Here is a 17,919-nt window from a genome sequence, read left to right on the forward strand (position 1 = left end):
TCCAAAGCACTTGAATGAAAATTTAAAGTGTATCCCATGCACTGTGATGACCTGTGTAACCTGGTCATCCTTACATGTTCAACCGCAATTTCCATACTACTTAACCATCCAGCTTTTATCATCAACCCCTCACTCAAAAATTCTGAAACCTCTGCACTGAATACTCTTTGCTCCACTTCTTTACCTTTTGCTACCCTGTTTAAATATTTGTTTACTCAACAAGCAGCCTTTCTCTGCTTTCAATGCTTATATTCTCTTTCATTAAATCTTACCAATTTATCTTATAATACTAAGATAAGCTGTATTTTTAATTTGTTTTTCCATGTTGTTTAATGTCAGTATTAGTATAAATATTAGTCATTTATGCCTTTTATATGTCAGCTTACAGAAATAAATCACTGTATACTTACAGTGTTCTAAGTAATGTACTCACTCAGTTAATCATCAAAGTTCTCACCAACAATACTGTGTTCCTGTTATCTATCTTTGTTTATACCTACTATCATTTCTCTATGTATCGTTTATCTGTTATTCAATAAATAATTATTTTTAAATCCTCAAATTGTCTGTGACTATAAAAGTGAACAAAAAGAAAATAGTTATACTTTGTTGTAATTTTTTTTTTTTTTTCAAAAATGCTTCTAAATTTTAAAATTTTATCTAAAATTATTAGAATTTTGAAATGTTTTATTCTATAATGAAACAAAAAATCAATATGTTCTTGTATTTCAGGACTTCATTGTCATTAACAAGGGAGATTAAGACTTTCTTTCTCAAACTCTAGCTGCACTGCACAAAATTAACATATCAAAGAAGTCTTTCAAATCAAAAGAATAAGGAATCCACTCTAAAGACTTCTAAAAATTGTTAGTGAAAATGGGAATGAGCATCAGAAATATGATGAAAATCATATTATCTCTTGGCCTTATAGACATTAATAACTTATTTTGTCTTATCTTATGCTACATAATATTTTAGATAGTTTTATGATGTCAGTTGTGTTGTGAGATCATTTTAAGACCAATCGTTCAAAGTTGAAAGAAAAATGAACTAAGTATTTAACTTAGACGTGAGAGACTCTAAATGTCAAAAATTGTTTGTTATGTCTTTTCAAACCAGAAATAAAAAGCCACTGAGCATTTTACTGGGAAAAATATACTGCGTAGGCTGAAAAGTATGCACAAAAGCGAAGAGACCAACATGACATTGGTGCATGCTTGCTGGATGAAATGTCGGTGAAGGAAATCACAGTAAATCACCCAGATAAAGATTTAGCCAAAACATGAAGACTGAGTCATCACATCTGTATAATCGTACTTTTGCCTTAAAAATGGACAAATCTATAAATGACTCTGGCTGAACCAGCTACCTTTTTATGGAGTACTGTTCTGTTTAATTTTTTTTAACACCAAAACCATTTTGTATTGGGGTATAGCCAATTAACAGTGTTGTGGTAGTTTCAGGTAAACAGTGAGGGACTCAGCCATACGTACACATGTACCCATTCTCCCCCAAACCCCTCTCACTTCCAGACGGGCACATAACATGGAGCAGAGTTTATGGAGTACTATTTTTAATTAAAAAATGTGACTGATGGATGAACTATAGCTTATCAGATTAGAGTATCTCACAAATATATTCTCAAAAAGCAAAACATATCATTCATGTTAAGGAAAAAAAATAATTGAGAAAATTCAGACTGTCAAGCAAAAAAATTGAATTGTATTTATTTATTCTTAATTTATATTTTATATTGGAGTGGAGTTGACTAAAAATGTGTTAGTTTCATGTGTACAGCAAAGTGATTCAATTATACATATACGTGTACCTATTCTTTTTCAAGATTTTTTCTCATTTAGGTTATTAGAGTATTGAGCAGAATTCCCTGTGCTATACAGTTGGTCTTTGTTGGTTATCTATTTTAAATACAGCAGTGTGTACATGTCAATCCCACACTCCCAATCTGTCTGGTCCCCCTCCTCCCCATTCCCTGGAACCATAAATTTGTTCTCTAAATCTGTGAGTCTATTTGTATTTGGGGAACAAGTTTGTATCATTTTTTTAGATTTTTGAATATAAGTGATATTATATAATATTTGTCTTTCTCTGTCTGACTTACTTCACTTAGTGTGATAATCTCCAGGTCCATCTATGTTGCTGGAAATGGCATTATTTTATTTTTTTTAACATGCTCAGTCTCTCAGTCATGGCCAACTCTTTGCCATTCCAAAGACTGTAGCCCACCAGGCTCCTCTATCCATGGAATTTTCCAGGGAAGAATACTGGAGTGAGTTGCCATTTCCTTCTCCAATTCTTTTTAATGGCTGAGTAATATTTCACTGTGAGTATATAGGTACATGCTGCTGCTGCTAAGTCGCTTCAGTCGTGTCCAACTCTTTGAGACCCCACAGACGGCAGCCCACCAGGCTTCCCCGTCCCTGGGATTCTCCAGGCAAGAACACTGGAGTGGGTTGCCATTTCCTTCTCCAATGCATGAAAATGAAAAATGAAAGTGAAGTCACTCAGTCGTGTCCGACTCTTAGCGACACCAAGGACTGCAGCCTACCAGGCTCCTCCGTCCATGGGATTTTCCAGGCAAGAGTACCGGAGTGGGGTGCCATTGCCTTCTCCAATATGTGTGTGTGTGTATATATATACACACACATATCACATCTTCCTTGTTTATTCCTATGTAAATGGACATTTAAGTTGCTTCCATGTCTTGGTTACTATAAACTGCATTGCAGTGAGCACTGGGGTGAATTGTCCTTTTGAACCATATTTTTCTCTGAATATATGTCCACGAATGGGATTGCTCTATTTTTAGTTTCTTAAGGAACCTCCATGGAGAAGACAATGGCACCCTACTCCATCCAGTACTCTTGCCTGGAAAATCCCATGGACGGAGGAGCCTGGCAGGCTGCAGTCCATGGGGTAGTGAAGAGTCGGACACGACTGAACGACTTCGCTTTCACTTTTCACTTTCATGCGTTGGAGAGGGAAATGGCAACTCACTCCACTGTTCTTGCCTGGAGAATCCCAGGGACGGGGGAGCCTGGTGGGCTGCCGTCTATGGGGTCGCACAGAGTCGGACATAACTGAAGCGACTTAGCAGTAGCAGCAGCAAAGAACCTCCATACTGTTCTCCATAGTGGCTGTATCAATTTACATTCCAACCAACAGTGTAGGAGGGTTTCCTTTTCTCTGTACTCTTTCTAGCATTTATTGTTTGTAGACTTTTTGATGATGGCCATTCTCTGGTGTTAAGTATTATCTCATTGTAGTTTTAATTTGCATTTCTCTAATGATTAGTGCAGACATGCAGATGACACCACCCTTACGGCAGAAAGTGAAGAGGAACTAAAAAGCCTCTTGATGAAAGTGAAAGAGGAGAGTGAAAAAGTTGGCTTAAAGCTCAACATTCAGAAAACGAAGATCATGGCATCTGGTCCCATCACTTCATGGGAAATAGATGGGGAAACAGTGGAAACAGTGGCAGACTTTATTTTTGGGGGCTCCAAAATCACTGCAGATGGTGACTGCAGCCATGAAATTAAAAGACGCTTACTTCTTGGAAGGAAAGTTATGACCAACCTAGAAAGCATATTCAAAAGCAGAGACATTACTTTGCCAACAAAGGCTCGTCTAGTCAAGGCTATGGTTTTTCCAGTGGTTGTGTATGGATGTGAGAGTTGGACTGTGAAGAAAGCTGAGCACCGAAGAATTGACGCTTTTGAACTGTGGTGTTGGAGAAGACTCTTGAGAGTCCCTTGGACTGCAAGGAGATCCACCCAGTCCATTCTGAAGGAGATCAGCCCTGGGATTTCTTTGGAAGGAACGATGCTAAAGCTGAAACTCCAGTACTTTGGCCACCTCATGTGAAGAGTTGACTCATTGGAAAAGACTCTGATGCTGGGAGGGATTGAGGGCAGGAGGAGAAGGGGACGACAGAGGATGAGATGGCTGGATGGCATCACCGACTCGATGGACATGAGTCTAAGTGAACTCCGGGAGTTGGTGATGGACAGGGAGGCCTGGCGTGCTGTGATTCATGGGGTCGCAAAGAGTCGGACACTACTGAGCAACTGAACTGAACTGAACTAAACTGAAAGATGAATATTTGAAATTATTTTTAAAAAACTATTAAACTATTAATATACTTATTTTCTGAGGTTAATATCTGAGACAAAATTTTCTTCATATGCATTAAGCATAGCAACATATCACAACAGATTGAATAAAGAAGTAGCTATAAGAGTCCAGCTCTTGGCTACCAACCCATTTATTAAACATTTTACAAAAATAAAATTCCTCTCCTTTCACTATGTATATTTTGGAAAATATGGGTTTAATTAAAATAATATTTATGTTACATAATGATTTCACTATTATTATCTTAAGGAATAAAGAGAGGAGACTATAACTACCAAATATTACTTAATAAATAATGCTTAACAATGAGATTACAGAAATGTTACACTTGATTATATGCAAACTTCACGAATGATTGGTGAAAATACATTCTCATATACTGTTGATGGCAGTGATAGTCAGACCAATAGCTAGATGATAGCTGTAAAGTGTTAAAATGTGCACACACTTCTCATCATAGATTTCCCTTTTGGAATTTTCCTAAAGCTAAATTGCACTAATGCACAAAATTTGATCCACATATTGTGTCATAATGATTAAACTGTCCAAACAAAAAACAGCAAACATTGAAAGCACTGAAACACTCACCATTGAGCAAAAACACAAGTAATATTTGATACACTCATACAATAGTGTGTTCTGTAACTATATAAAACATGGTGCAGATATATATATATATAAGTTAGATAAAATAAGTAATCTAGATGAAAAGTGTAAAGCACAAGGGATAAAAGGGAGAGAGAAAGAAATAGAGAAATGAAATTCTGTTGGGTATATAGAACATGTGTGAAATACCTGAAGTAATAAAAATCGAAAACAATGATTACATCTGTGGAGTGCAATTGGAAAGTCAGTTGGGTAAGAGGTTATTTTACATTCAACCTTATATTATATCCTGGTATGTTATTAAATGTTTCAGCATGTTTTACCATTCATGTATATTATTTTTACAATGCGAACTATTTAATGCAAAAACACAATAATCCTTATTATTGATAATTCTAAAAATATTTTTCATGTAAGATGCAAGAGAAATGGAAGCAATTGTAGAATGAGTTTAAAAAAACACATCCATGTGTAAGGACTCTGAAGATGAAGACAGTTCCATGGCTCGTGTGTGTGTTAGTTGCTCAGTCGTTTCTGACTCTTTGTGACCTCATGGACTGTAGTCCGTCAGGCTTCTCTGTCCACAGGATTCTCCAGGCAAGAATCCTGAAGCGGGTTGCCATTTCCTTCTCCAACCGTGGCTCATAAGAAATGCTAAAGTTAAGAACAGTAAAAAGATTGACCTGAGGGGAGAAAAAAACTGAAATCCATTCCTTTATTTTCTGGTTTGAAAACATAAACTACCTACTAAAATGTCATTTTCATTTAAAATGAAATGATATAAGCAGAATAGACAGATTCAGTTCAGTTCAGTTCAGTCGCTCAGTAGTATCCTACTCTTTGCGATCCCATGAATCGCAGCACACCAGGCCTCCCTGTCCATCACCAATTCCCGGAGTTCACTCAGACTCACGTCCGTCTAGTCAGTGATGCCATCCAGCCATCTCATCCTCTGTCGTCCCCTTCTCCTCCTGCCTAGGTACAACCAATTTGGTGAAAGAAATTTCAATGCAGGAGACAGTGCTTTACAAATTATAAGAGAAAGCAAGTGTTCATTGCAATATTAAAAAATAACAACTACATTATGATACATTTATATAATAAAATTTAATGCAGTTAATTAAATTAAAATGACATTAGATAATAATATTTAATAATATACAAAAATACCCACAACTTACTGTCATGTGGAAAACATTGCAAAACTATAAGTGTAATGTTGAAATATTTTTGTGAAAATCAATGTCTGTTGGTTTGTGTGTGTACACACTCATACCTTAAGAAAAAACACCAAAATAATATAGTAATCTCTGGGCTAGAATATATATTTTTACTTTTTCCCTTAAAACTATTCTCTAACCTAAAATTCTTATTTTCCTCTGCATTTTCTAAATATGCTAAAACAAACAACTTTTATGAGAGATAAGAAGAGAGTTGAGTTTGAAATCTCAGTGTATAAAATGGTAAAAATAGAACTTTCTTCTCTATTAGCAGGGAATTGTCATTATATTTCTTCCTATTCTATGCTCTGAGATGACCTCATATCATTGATGCACAGTCATATCTTACTGCCTAGACAGAGCACTGGGAAACATAAGATGCCATTCATCCTGTGCTGTGCTTAGTCGCTCGGTCCTGTGCGATTCTTTGCGACTCCACGGACTGTAGTCCATCAGGTTCCTCTGTCTGTGGGATTCTTCAGGCAGGAATACTGGAGTGGGTAGCCATTCTCTTCTCCTGGAGATCTTTTCAACCCAGGGATCGAACCCAGGTCTCCCTCATTGCAGGCAGATTCTTTACCAACTGAGCTACCAAGGAAGTCGGGCCATCCATCCTGCACAAAGGGAAAACAATGTTGCAGTTCTTTGGGTGGAGTACTGGTAACATGTTAGTTTAGCTCATCACATGAGAAGAAAAAGATCCAGCTGCAGAACTTGGGGGACTGGTTTCATAGAACTCATCCTTTAAAGGATATCTGAGATTCATTCCAAATCTGTGGTTCTATGACTCTATGAATAGCGATGTGTTAGTCGCTCAGTAGTGTCTGACTCTTTGCAACCCCATGGAATGTAGCCTGCCAGGCTCCTCCATCCATGGAATTTTCCAGGCAAGAGTACTGGAGTGGGTCTCCATTTCCTTCTCCAGGGGATCTTCCCAGCCCAGGGATCTAACCTGGGTCTTCCGCATTGCAGGCAGACGCTTTACCATCTGGGCCACCAGGGGAGCCCATTCGGAACCAGGTGAGTGAAACAATAACGATGTTCTTCATCACCCTTGCTGGTCTCAAGTAACAGAAAGAGTCCAGCTGATAGGCTGACGTGGCGACTCAATGGTTTTAACATAGAGTCTGATGCAATCTCCCACATCCCTTACCACAAAGGACCTAATCTCCATTCACCGAGTTGGAAAGCTCCAACCTCACCCAGGAGGTCTAATGTGTGCATACGGGAGAGTGTGAGTATGTCAAGTACAAAGAAAGAAACTATTGCTTAGCTAACCTTGTGCCTTTTAAAAACTTTTGCCTGGCTAATATGTATGCATTTTCTCAACTGTTAATAATGTTGCCTAGAAAATATTTTAAACTGATTAAATACCTTTTCCTAGCTCTATCCTGTCCACCCTCTTTCCAGAGGGTGAAGGTGCTCATGATTTTGTTTTTCCACTTACTTGTTCGGTGACTTTCAGTGAATTATTTAGACTTTCTGAGTCTCCATTTTTACTTCTCTGAAAACTTGATAATAATATTTACATGGATTTTAAAGCATGAAATTTAAACTTTAGAAATATGTGAACATTTTGAGAATAAAGCATGGAATAAATTAGATACACCACAAATATTAATTTCATTTCTTTCTAATAAGCCCAAGAAATATGCTTTAAAATGGGCAATAGTATCCAATTATTGGCCTCACAGAACTAATTTTATAGAAAAAGGTATATGGACAATATCAGCTTCACAATAAGCTAAGTTCAACTTAATGCACTTGAACTCTGTTACAGACAACACATTATTGCTCAAAAGAAAAATCCTTGGAATATATAGCTCGAATTTTTCAAACAAAATTGCAGGTTATAGAAGTTGACACACTTAAAATTAATGCTTAGAATTGTTTTAGCTATCTTCTTACAATGAGACATTTAATTGCATATGACTGATCAATTTACCCTTTTTTTTTCTTGAGTTCTTCTAAGTTTATTCATGTCCTCTATTGTAAAACTGTATTTGTTGTTGTTTTTTAGTGGCTCAGTCCTGTCTGACCCCATGGACAGACCCAAGCCCACCAAGAGCTCCCCAGTCCATGGAATTTCCGAGGCAAGAATACTGGAGTGGGTTGCCATTTCTTTCTCCAGGGGATCTTTCTGACCATGGGATCAACCTGCATTTCCTGCATTGCAGACAGATTCTTTACTGCTGAACTACTGGTGAAGACCAGTGTAAAACAGAGGTCTTTCTAAAATTTTCTTAAAACATTATGCTACGAATTACCTTACAATTGTATTAGTTACTTCGAAGAAGATTGTTTTGTTTTTAAACTGTTCTCTGACAAAAATGAGGCATTTACACTAATGTGATCATGGAGATTAAATTAATTTTCAAAAGTCTCATAGCTAAAAAGTCACATATTTATCTTAAAAGGGAAAATCTTACAACGTGGCAACTTAAAGTATCTGATTCTAAGAATTCCTATAAACATGAGAAAATGAAAAATTTGGATGGAAAAAATCATATAAAAAAGCTACAAAGCTGATAGACAAGGAATTGAGTAGATCCTCATTTTCTAGAAGCCTGCATCAGGAAATGATAAGGAAACATATGTCAAACCAGGCCTTTGGGAGAATGCAACTTAGCATAACTTTCAGTTTTGAAAAAAAAAATATTGCTAGCATGCAATGACAGTGAAAAATGATTACTTTGTGATATTTTTAGTATACATTTTTTTTTCATGTTCTTTTATGTTTTTTTGGCAATAAGCTATAGAATACTATTCCCAAGTAAGGTTTTGGATGAATTCCTAAATTAAATCCACAAAATAAGAAACAGGCAGAATATTACTGATTGGTTCCAGACCTGAAGAGCATAAAATGAGTCTGCTTAACATAAGCAAACTGGAAATGTTGATACTTATCACTTGTATCAAAGTATAAATGAAGCAGTTTAGTATTTTAGAAACTAATCTAAGTTTCTCTTTTGGCCAAAAATTAAGTTGGTCCAAGTAAGTATACATTTCAAGAGTAATGAGCAAAAAGGATTCAATTCTCCTGAGTCTGCTCATTTACATTTTCCTGAAATGGTTTATTCAGTTGATGATTTACGTGACCTTTAGCGGAACATGATAGCTGGGTGAGAGAACTGCATTTAATTGTTGTCACAGCTATAGAAGTAAAGGGCTTTGTAAGAGAAACATTCTCACTGTAGATGCCTCATTTGCAGCAGGACTCCATTTGGGGTTAAAAGCTAGGTTATTTGGGCTGGTTTAGCACGTATCTCTCTCTTACTCCATAGGGAGTGAGCTGGGCTGTCCTTGCTCACCAAGTCCACCTGCACCTCGTTAGAGAGTGTTTGCATGCCACACCACAAGATCCCCACAATGACATAACTCCATTCAGAGACTGGCGTGACTGGGCTGGGTTTCCCCCCCCACTCAGCTCTTGTATCACTAAGAATCTGGCAGCCAGTTCCGTCTGACAGAGTTTACAGCATATATTGGTGGGTTCTTGTCCATAGTGCATCTGCTTTAAGAATTAACGAAAGCAGGGTCAAGACAGCAAGGTAAGTGCTGTTTTAACTATAGCACTGGGGATGCTGACGGTTTGGGACAGTGTTTATTGTAATAAGAACAGAAAAAAATTCCAGAGCAACTTTGCCAATTGCTATTCAACAGCAAATCCAGTTTTGAGCATTTACTTTCACATCTTGCATAATATACTTTCCATGATTTATGAATTTGAGATACATTTTATACAGTCTATAATGCCTTATTTAGCAAAAGATGTTATAAAAAGTTTCAAGATTTCACTAGAAAGTAGAAACAGTATGGCATTTAAAATGTTTGCTATTTTATGCTAAGTAGTTCTATATGTTAGTTTTGTTAGAACTTAATTTGGAACAAAGAAAGCCATTTCAATCAATATTCAAAATATTTTGCAACTGGTATGTCATTATAATTTGTTATGATTTGCTGTAAACATTTTATGCTGTCATAAAACCTGAACAAAAGGATTACTTAATTCTATTTTGTTAATTTTAAAGATTTGGGTTGTGGATGTATGTCTTAAGAAACAGGAACATGTTTTAAAGAAATTCTGGGAAACATGATTTACTCTTTGGAAAAAAGCCTTTTCTTCATAGCCACAGGTATTTGAAAAAACTAGGGGAAAGTAAAGTGTGTTTTTGCTTCATAATGGAGTCATTATATGGTTACAAACTCTCTTTGAATTCAGAGCCCTTGTTTTGACTCTGCCAAAAAATATGGAAGCATTTTTCATTGCTATTCAATACTCACATTATAGTTCCCATGTCTATTTTAGTGTATACTGAATTAAAATAAGGTGGACTTATTAATAAAGGAAGACAAACCTTTACAACATTAATATACTGTAATTTATAAAGAATCCTACAATTACATTAGCACTATGTAATTGTTCTCATGGCCAAGTCCTGTCAACTAAATTTAATGACTCCATCACAATCTTAGGGAATAGTTTACTAAGAGTCTGGCTACATGTTACATTATGTCTGTTATGAGAGTGATCCTAACAATCTTTTTGAGTGTTTCATCTGCTAAAATTAAGTATTTTATAATTCCAAGTTAAAGCAAAGATGTTTAAAATTCCTGATAGCAGAAAATCCTGCTTGTCCTAAACTGCCTAGATCCAAAAGCTTGTACCTTGTTTCTCACAGGAAGAGATTTTATTTTATGGGATCCATTGGAATGTGGAGGCTGCTTCACAGTAACAGTTTCCCTCCCAGCGTGACCTATTGCTCAGCTATAACTCTTCATGCTACAAAAGCCCTACTCTTATATCCTATTTCCTTTTACCTACATTGCTGACCCTTTACTTCCCAAGCAATTGAAATGTGCTTCACTGATCCTTAGCAACAGGTACATGTGAAGATCACTGATACAAATTGTTTTCAATGTATATTCCCAAATTGATCCTTTCCTACATGGCTCTTAATGCTCACTGTTTAATGCAGACCTTCCTCAGTTCCCACTCTTTCCCATCTTCATTCAGTGCGAGTGCTAAAACCCAGATAAACAAACCCTACCTTCTCAAATTTTAACATGAAGAAGGTAGACAAATTGTGAGTGACTGAGAGAAAGAAAAGCTTTCAATCAAAACTTTGAAAAGAACATCATTCTCTACCAGTTAGATCTCTTTCTAGGTTTAAAGCTGTTTAGAGTTTGTGACATTTTCTTGATTAACGAATAATAATTTTACTAAAACTAATGTACTAAATACTAATTTTCAAACAGAGTTTTGTAATGTGCTTAAAGTATAGAATGTTAAACAAAAGTTGATATAATATGCACACACCCCCACTTAAGAAGTCTGTTTCCTTTCTTCAGAGTCAACAATAAAGATAGTTCTAAAAGAATTTTCCACCCTCGCCAGCACTCTACCACTACCACCACCATCACCGCCCCCCAACCACCCCCAGCAGACACACATTAGAACAATGTTCTTCCAGACAAAATCACAGATTGCCCATGTTCTCAGGAAGGATCTTTTTAATGAGGTATTTTAATGATGTTGAATGGTGGGGTAGAGGGTCCAGTTTACAACTGTCTTCTTGCTTTTGTTTCTTCTGGTTTTGAAGGTATTCTGAAGCTGCGTTTTCACATGGTGGTTAATGGGCACCTCCCAGAAACCTCTTGCAGGAATCCATGTAATTCAGGAAAGGACCTGGAGAGAGGTTGACTGGAACAATTAGGCCTAGCTCGCCCAGAAGGGGGCGCCAGTGTATGCAATCTGTCCTGAAATCGGTTCCCTTTCCCACACATTGTAAACTTACATCCTTATCCTAATCCTTAAAAGCAAATTAAACAGACATCATTAGTGCAGTAAAAAAGCACTCTCAAATAATAAAATTTGCATTTGCGAATGCATTTTCTTTCTTCTTAGTATACTTTTCCTGAAAGAATACTATTTTATAATACATATTTTCACTTTATTTAGGATTCAAAGCATTTGCCAAAATGAATCTAGGTGTGTTTCCTCTCCTCTTGGCATTAATTGGCGGTGCCAGCAGCACCTATCCTGATTACTATGATTATTACGATTTCCCCCAACCAATGTATGGGAGGTCATCACCAAACTGTGCACCAGAATGTAACTGCCCTGAAAGCTATCCATCAGCCATGTACTGCGATGAGCTGAAACTGAAGAGTGTGCCCATGGTGCCTCCTGGAATCAAGTACCTTTACCTTCGGAATAACCAGATTGACCATATTGATGACAAGGCCTTTGAAAACGTAACTGATCTGCAGTGGCTCATTCTCGACCACAACCTTCTAGAAAATTCCAAGATAAAAGGAAAAGTGTTCTCTAAACTGAAGCAATTGAAGAAGCTGCACATAAATTACAACAATCTGACAGAATCTGTGGGCCCACTTCCCAAATCTCTGGTGGACCTGCAGCTCACTAACAACAAGATCTCTAAGCTTGGCTCCTTTGATGGACTGGTTAACCTGACCTTCATCCACCTTCAGCACAATCAGCTGAAAGAGGATGCTGTTTCAGCTGCTTTGAAAGGTCTGAAGTCACTCGAATACCTTGACTTGAGCTTCAATCAGATGACCAAACTACCTTCTGGTCTCCCAGTGTCTCTTCTAACTCTTTACTTAGACAACAACAAGATTAGCAACATCCCTGACGAGTATTTCAAGCGTTTCAGTGCATTGCAGTATCTGCGTTTGTCTCATAATGAACTGGCTGATAGTGGAGTTCCTGGAAATTCTTTTAATGTATCATCTTTGTTGGAGCTGGATCTCTCCTATAATAAGCTGAAAAGCATACCGACAGTCAATGAAAACCTTGAAAACTATTACCTGGAGGTCAATGAACTTGAAAGTAAGTAGAAAATTGTGCCTATGATTGATTGATACTTCCTCAAGGTTTTAAATGCCTAAGTTGTGTGATGCAAATATTAAATTGGCTCCAGTTTAAAAAAAAAAAAAACTAAAAATGCCAACAAAATATTTCTCTAGAATATAAATTCTAGCTTAGCTGTTTATCCAGTATCTGGCTTTTCTTTGGAGTGTCCAGATAAGAAATCATTAAGGTCATATAGAATTTAAACACTTGTTTCTTCAAATTTAATATTCTGGGCTAATTAATTCTGCTGTGTTAACTCTTGATTTTCATTTGTTATTATTTGCCTCCTTCATGACTTCAATTTGTATGTCTGCATTCATTTCTTGACAATACGTAGCTAAGGGGGAAACCGAGTCCAGAGGAAACACAGTCATCAGAGACTTTAACATCTCTCTCCTGCTTGTTCCTAGAGCAGCCTGCATACACTCATACTCTCCTCTGACATCTTTACTTGGGACTCAACATGTTACTCTACTTTCATGACCATCATCTATCTCTGTTTTCCCTGGTATGGCTGGTGTGTGTAGTCTTCACAGTGTTCTTAGGAGGACTGTGAGAAGGTTTAAGGAGGACTATAATAAGCGTTTGGAATATAGTTTACTAGAATTACAGAGCCCCTTTTTCTTACAATGCTTCACCTCATTTGATTTTCCCATCATTTACCCTTCCTTTCTCTTACTTCTGTAGTTTATTTTTCATTTATCTGCTGGGTACGAGTTTGACCTGATCCACTTGGGCTGTTTATGCACTCTCCTGATCTCCTGTCACATTTTTCAATTTAAGATATAAAGATTTGGATTGTAAACTGACTATTCACCAATATTCACCTTATTTTTTAATGGAAGTTGGCAGAAGAAAAAACCTGTAATTCACAGATGAAGTTTTTAAAATGAAAACTCAGGTGGGAAACACTGATTCACACAGTAAATAATTCTTTGTGCAAAATAATCTATTGAAATTGAACATGTGTATATTATAAAACTTGGTCCCCTTGTCATACTGGCTAAGGATATTGACACTCCTATCAGAAAAAATTACACTGTGCCTTATTAATGTGCTACTTTATAATTCTGCAACAGTTTCATGTAACTCCTAGTAGAGTTGGGGTTTTCTCATGAAGGAAATCGTGACTGCCAGCTCTGCAATGCCACGTCTTCTTTCTTGCATCTGGAAAGCTTGCCTGTCATGCAATACAGTCAAGCTATCAGAGCTAAACCCTTAGAGTTGTTTCCAGGGGAAAATTCACTATGTAGCAATATGTGGTCCCACATTATAAACTTTTGTGGTCAGGAAAAAGGATACTCAGACAGGCCAAAATGCTAATGGAATTTAAGATGGTTGAGGGCTGAAGAAACCCGTTAGATTTGGTGGGTGGAGGTTAGCAGGAGAAAGACTACCTCCTACTCTGAGACAAGATAGGAGAAAGATATAAATGCAGGGGCATTTGAAGGTGGAAAAATCAGTTTTCATTGTATGAGTTAAAAAGAAAGAGCCAGTGTAGGAGATGGGACAGATGGACCAAGAGAGACATGCCAGCAGCCTCTCAGTGCCAAGCTGAGACTGAAATTCCAGTGCCCGGCACGTTTAGTCATTTGCAAGTGAGTAGTTACCTTTTCTCCCTCCTTATCTTTGACACTTAGGTATACACATTTCAGGGATTCCTGTCATGTGACTTTGCCTGTGTGTCTTCAACTTAGTTTATCTTGCTGCATCATATTTACACATACCAGTTGCCCACATTGTAAGATAAAGAGAGTTCCTTAATGCTTTTCTTATATTAGGAAATGTACCGTCAAAAACGATTTCTGATTTCTCAAACTTGCAACTTTAAGCATTAGACTAGCCACAGATCCTCCTAGTATAAAGCAATTTAGAAAAGAGGAAAAAAAGAAAGAAAAGGACACCAATAATTATTCAGCACATAGTAATGTGCTAGCACTGTGTGAAGTGCTCTACATACCGTAGCTGATGAAATCTTCATGCCACACAGTGCGATAGATATGCTATACTTAAAATCTGATAAATGTTTCAGAAGGTAAATGGCAGAGATAGAAAACTAACATAGGCCTAGACCCATGTTTTCTGCACTGTTCCATACTTTCTCAGAGGCAGTACTGAAAGCAAAATCCCTGGAATTTGACAGATGAGTAATTTAAGACAACATCTTAGAGGGAAAGACTGCAGCATGTTTGGGGTTCAACTGAAGTCATTGTTAGCTAGAGTTGAAAAATGAAGGAAAAATAACAAGATGAAGGACCAGCATAAGGTTAATCTGAAATAGATTTGTGCCACCATAGGCAGTTTTAATGTACGTACACAGGTCATGCTATCTAGTAACCATCTTGGTGTCCATTAAAAACTAAATCAGATGTTCATTTGTGGCAGCTTTTTGACCCCAGAAGAAAAGGACGTGGACTGAGATGGTGGATATTCCATGATTTGGTTTTTGCTTTGGAGTTTTGAATCTTTGTCATGAAGTGTGGTTGTTGGAAAACTCTCTAGAGTTCATCTATTTAACCCTTTTTATTTTAAGATGCAAAAACTCAGAATCCTTACTCTGCTGAGACTGTTCATGTAACAGCACCCCATCTTAGATTTCCTCAGGCTCGACTTAATATTTCAAAAAGCGCTTAGATAACATGATAGGCTCACTGCATGCCTTTCTATAATCCAGTATTTCTAAATCAAGAACTTAAATAATACTAAAAAAGATGTTTCATTAAGAACTTAAGTTCTGTTCCTTCAAAGATTAATTGAATCTTCTGACTTAACCATAGTTTTTCTTTACTAAATATTATTGGGCTTTTGGAAGTCTGAAATATTCCTTTAATAGTTCTAAATTCAAAGATACATCAAATAAGTGGGAAGAAGTCCTATTGGATATTATTATAGACTTAAAGATTTTCTTTTTTTTTTTAAATGATGGTTTCAAGCTCATGTACTGAAAGAAATGATTGAAATGTTTCACTCTAATTTTCCAGAGTTTGATGTGAAGAGCTTCTGTAAGATCCTGGGACCCCTATCCTACTCCAAGATCAAACATTTGCGTTTGGATGGCAATCACATCACCCAAACTAGTCTGCCACCTGATATGTATGAATGTCTACGTGTCGCGAATGAGATCACTGTTAATTAACGTCTACTGATTCCGATTACATTGAGGTGTAGCCTGGAACAGCAGTTTATGGTTCTGTTTATTTGTGTGTCAGTTTTTATATTTTTCATTTTTTGTTGCTGTTTATTACTTTCATAAATTTCTAATTCTAAGGGAAATGTTTTGTAAACATTTTACTACTTTTTTAAAAAGAGAAGATGAAAGGCAGGCCTATTTCATCAGAAGCACAGACACACACACACACACACACACCTTGACAAGAAACTTAATGCCTTATTTGTAAATTTAGTGGTTTTTTCATCTCTACTGTCAAATGATGTGAAAAGCTTTTCACTGGTTTCATGAACGTCAGTCAAGTTTTATAATTTCTAAATCTTAACTTAATGTGCCAAAAAGCATGGATTACATGCATATGGATGTTTACAGTCCTGAAGCAAATTATCTCAATGCTCAAATGTTCACATTTCAATGTTCAAATTTGTTTAGCTGAAAAATAGATGGTATATTTTGAGACCAATGATTCTGCAAAATACTAGACAAAATTCATGAAACTACATATACTTACAGCAATATTTTTAGTGTTAAGAACATATATATACTTACCTAATGAAACTTTTCTTTTCTAGAATTATGTTTCACCCTAAGTCATATGTATGTTTCTTTTTGATTATTTGCATGTTATGTTTAACAAGCTAATAGCAAAATAAAACATAGCAAATGGCATCACTATGTTTGATTTCTTGTGAAATTCATATCTCTCCAGTAAAAATAGATAAAATAATAGATTAGAATTTTAAAAATCTCTAGCCTGAAATATGTTGCTTATGTTAAATAGAATTTTTCATTAACTAGATTATCTGCTTAGAGCATCCACTTGTAAAGACTGTTTAAATACATCTTACAATATGTACTTAAAAGTGTGCAAACCCCAGGTGTATCCTATAATCTAACTCAGTTCTGACACCATGTGCCTAAAGATGGGGTCAGATTGTCCAGGCTAAAGGTTCAGTCCTACAGGAATGCCTTCCCTCCACACTCATATGCCAATTAAAAGCCCAAGTTGTTACATGTTCTTCTGAGCAACTGGCTATAAATCAGAGGTTCCCAAGCCCCTCTCCTAGACTTGAGGAATATGCTAGAGTGGCTCACAGAACAGGAAAGCTCTTTACTCACTAGATTATTCATTTACTATAAAATGGTACAATTTAGGAACTGCTAGATAGAAGAGGTGCAAGGCAAGGTATGGGGACAGGGTGCTAAGCTTTCATGCCTTCTCCAAGCACAGGCTGCTCTCCCCAAATTTCCACAGGTTCACCAGTCAGAAAGCTGTCCTGATTTTTGTCCTTTTGGGTTTTTACGCAGGCTTCATTTCATAGTCATTGGGCATTGGCAGATGAACTCAGTCTCTAGCACCTCTGCCCTCCCAGGAGGTGAGGGGGAGGGACTGAAAGTTCAGACACTCTCAAGATGTTTTTGGGTCTCTTAGCAACCAGTTCCCCCTCCCCTCCTCCTTAGGTTACCTAAGAGCTTTCCAAAATCACTTATTAACATAACAAAAGATAACTTTATTGCTCTTATTCAGGAAATTTCAAAGGCTTTAAGAGTTGTGAGCCAGAAACCTTGGGGTAAGAACCAAATATATACGTAAGAAATATACTTTGGTCATCTGAATGACCGAAGTATATTTCTTGTTAATCACAGTATTACAATATTTAAATCTCACAACTTCCTTGGATATTTGTCATTATTTCCATTCCTGCTGGTTTTACTGATTTATACACAGTGATACTCTATTAAATAAAAAGCAGCTATAAGATCTCAGCAATCACTCACCGGTTGTAAGCAAAAATGGCTGATCACTCCCAGGACTGAAAATGTTGAAGATATATAAATGTTTCTGAATATGAGATTTAAAAGATCAATTTATCTTGAAACCAATATATTTG

General features: G+C 36.7%; 1 protein-coding gene across 2 annotated transcripts; it reads left to right on the forward strand.

Moving 5' to 3' along the window:
• Window positions 1-6,866: 6,866 nt before the first annotated feature.
• LUM (lumican) lies at window positions 6,867-16,696 on the forward strand. 2 transcript variants are annotated; one of them, XM_070370930.1, is made up of 4 exons: window positions 6,867-6,998; window positions 7,999-8,071; window positions 11,941-12,834; window positions 15,840-16,696. In XM_070370930.1, exons 3-4 carry the CDS (start codon window positions 11,961-11,963, stop codon window positions 15,992-15,994), a joined length of 1,029 nt encoding a protein of 342 aa, XP_070227031.1. In that variant the 5' UTR covers window positions 6,867-6,998; window positions 7,999-8,071; window positions 11,941-11,960; the 3' UTR covers window positions 15,995-16,696. The 2 variants fall into 2 exon arrangements, with proteins under 2 accessions (XP_070227031.1, XP_005910152.1); XM_005910090.3 differs by lacking the exons at window positions 6,867-6,998; window positions 7,999-8,071 and adding an exon at window positions 9,281-9,529.
• The last annotated feature ends 1,223 nt before the right edge of the window (window positions 16,697-17,919 follow it).

Source organism: Bos mutus, chromosome 5 (genome assembly GCF_027580195.1).
Source record: "Bos mutus isolate GX-2022 chromosome 5, NWIPB_WYAK_1.1, whole genome shotgun sequence".
Lineage (NCBI taxonomy): Eukaryota > Metazoa > Chordata > Mammalia > Artiodactyla > Bovidae > Bos > Bos mutus.

What these genes read in the sequence shown, in the direction of transcription:
- LUM (XM_070370930.1), top strand. Translation starts at nt 11,961, where the DNA reads ATGAATCTAGGTGTGTTTCCTCTCCTCTTGGCATTAATTGGCGGTGCC. An exon ending in GGAGGTCAATGAACTTGAAA is followed by an intron (nt 12,835 to 15,839) that starts GTAAGTAGAAAA and finishes CTAATTTTCCAG; the next exon opens with AGTTTGATGTGAAGAGCTTC.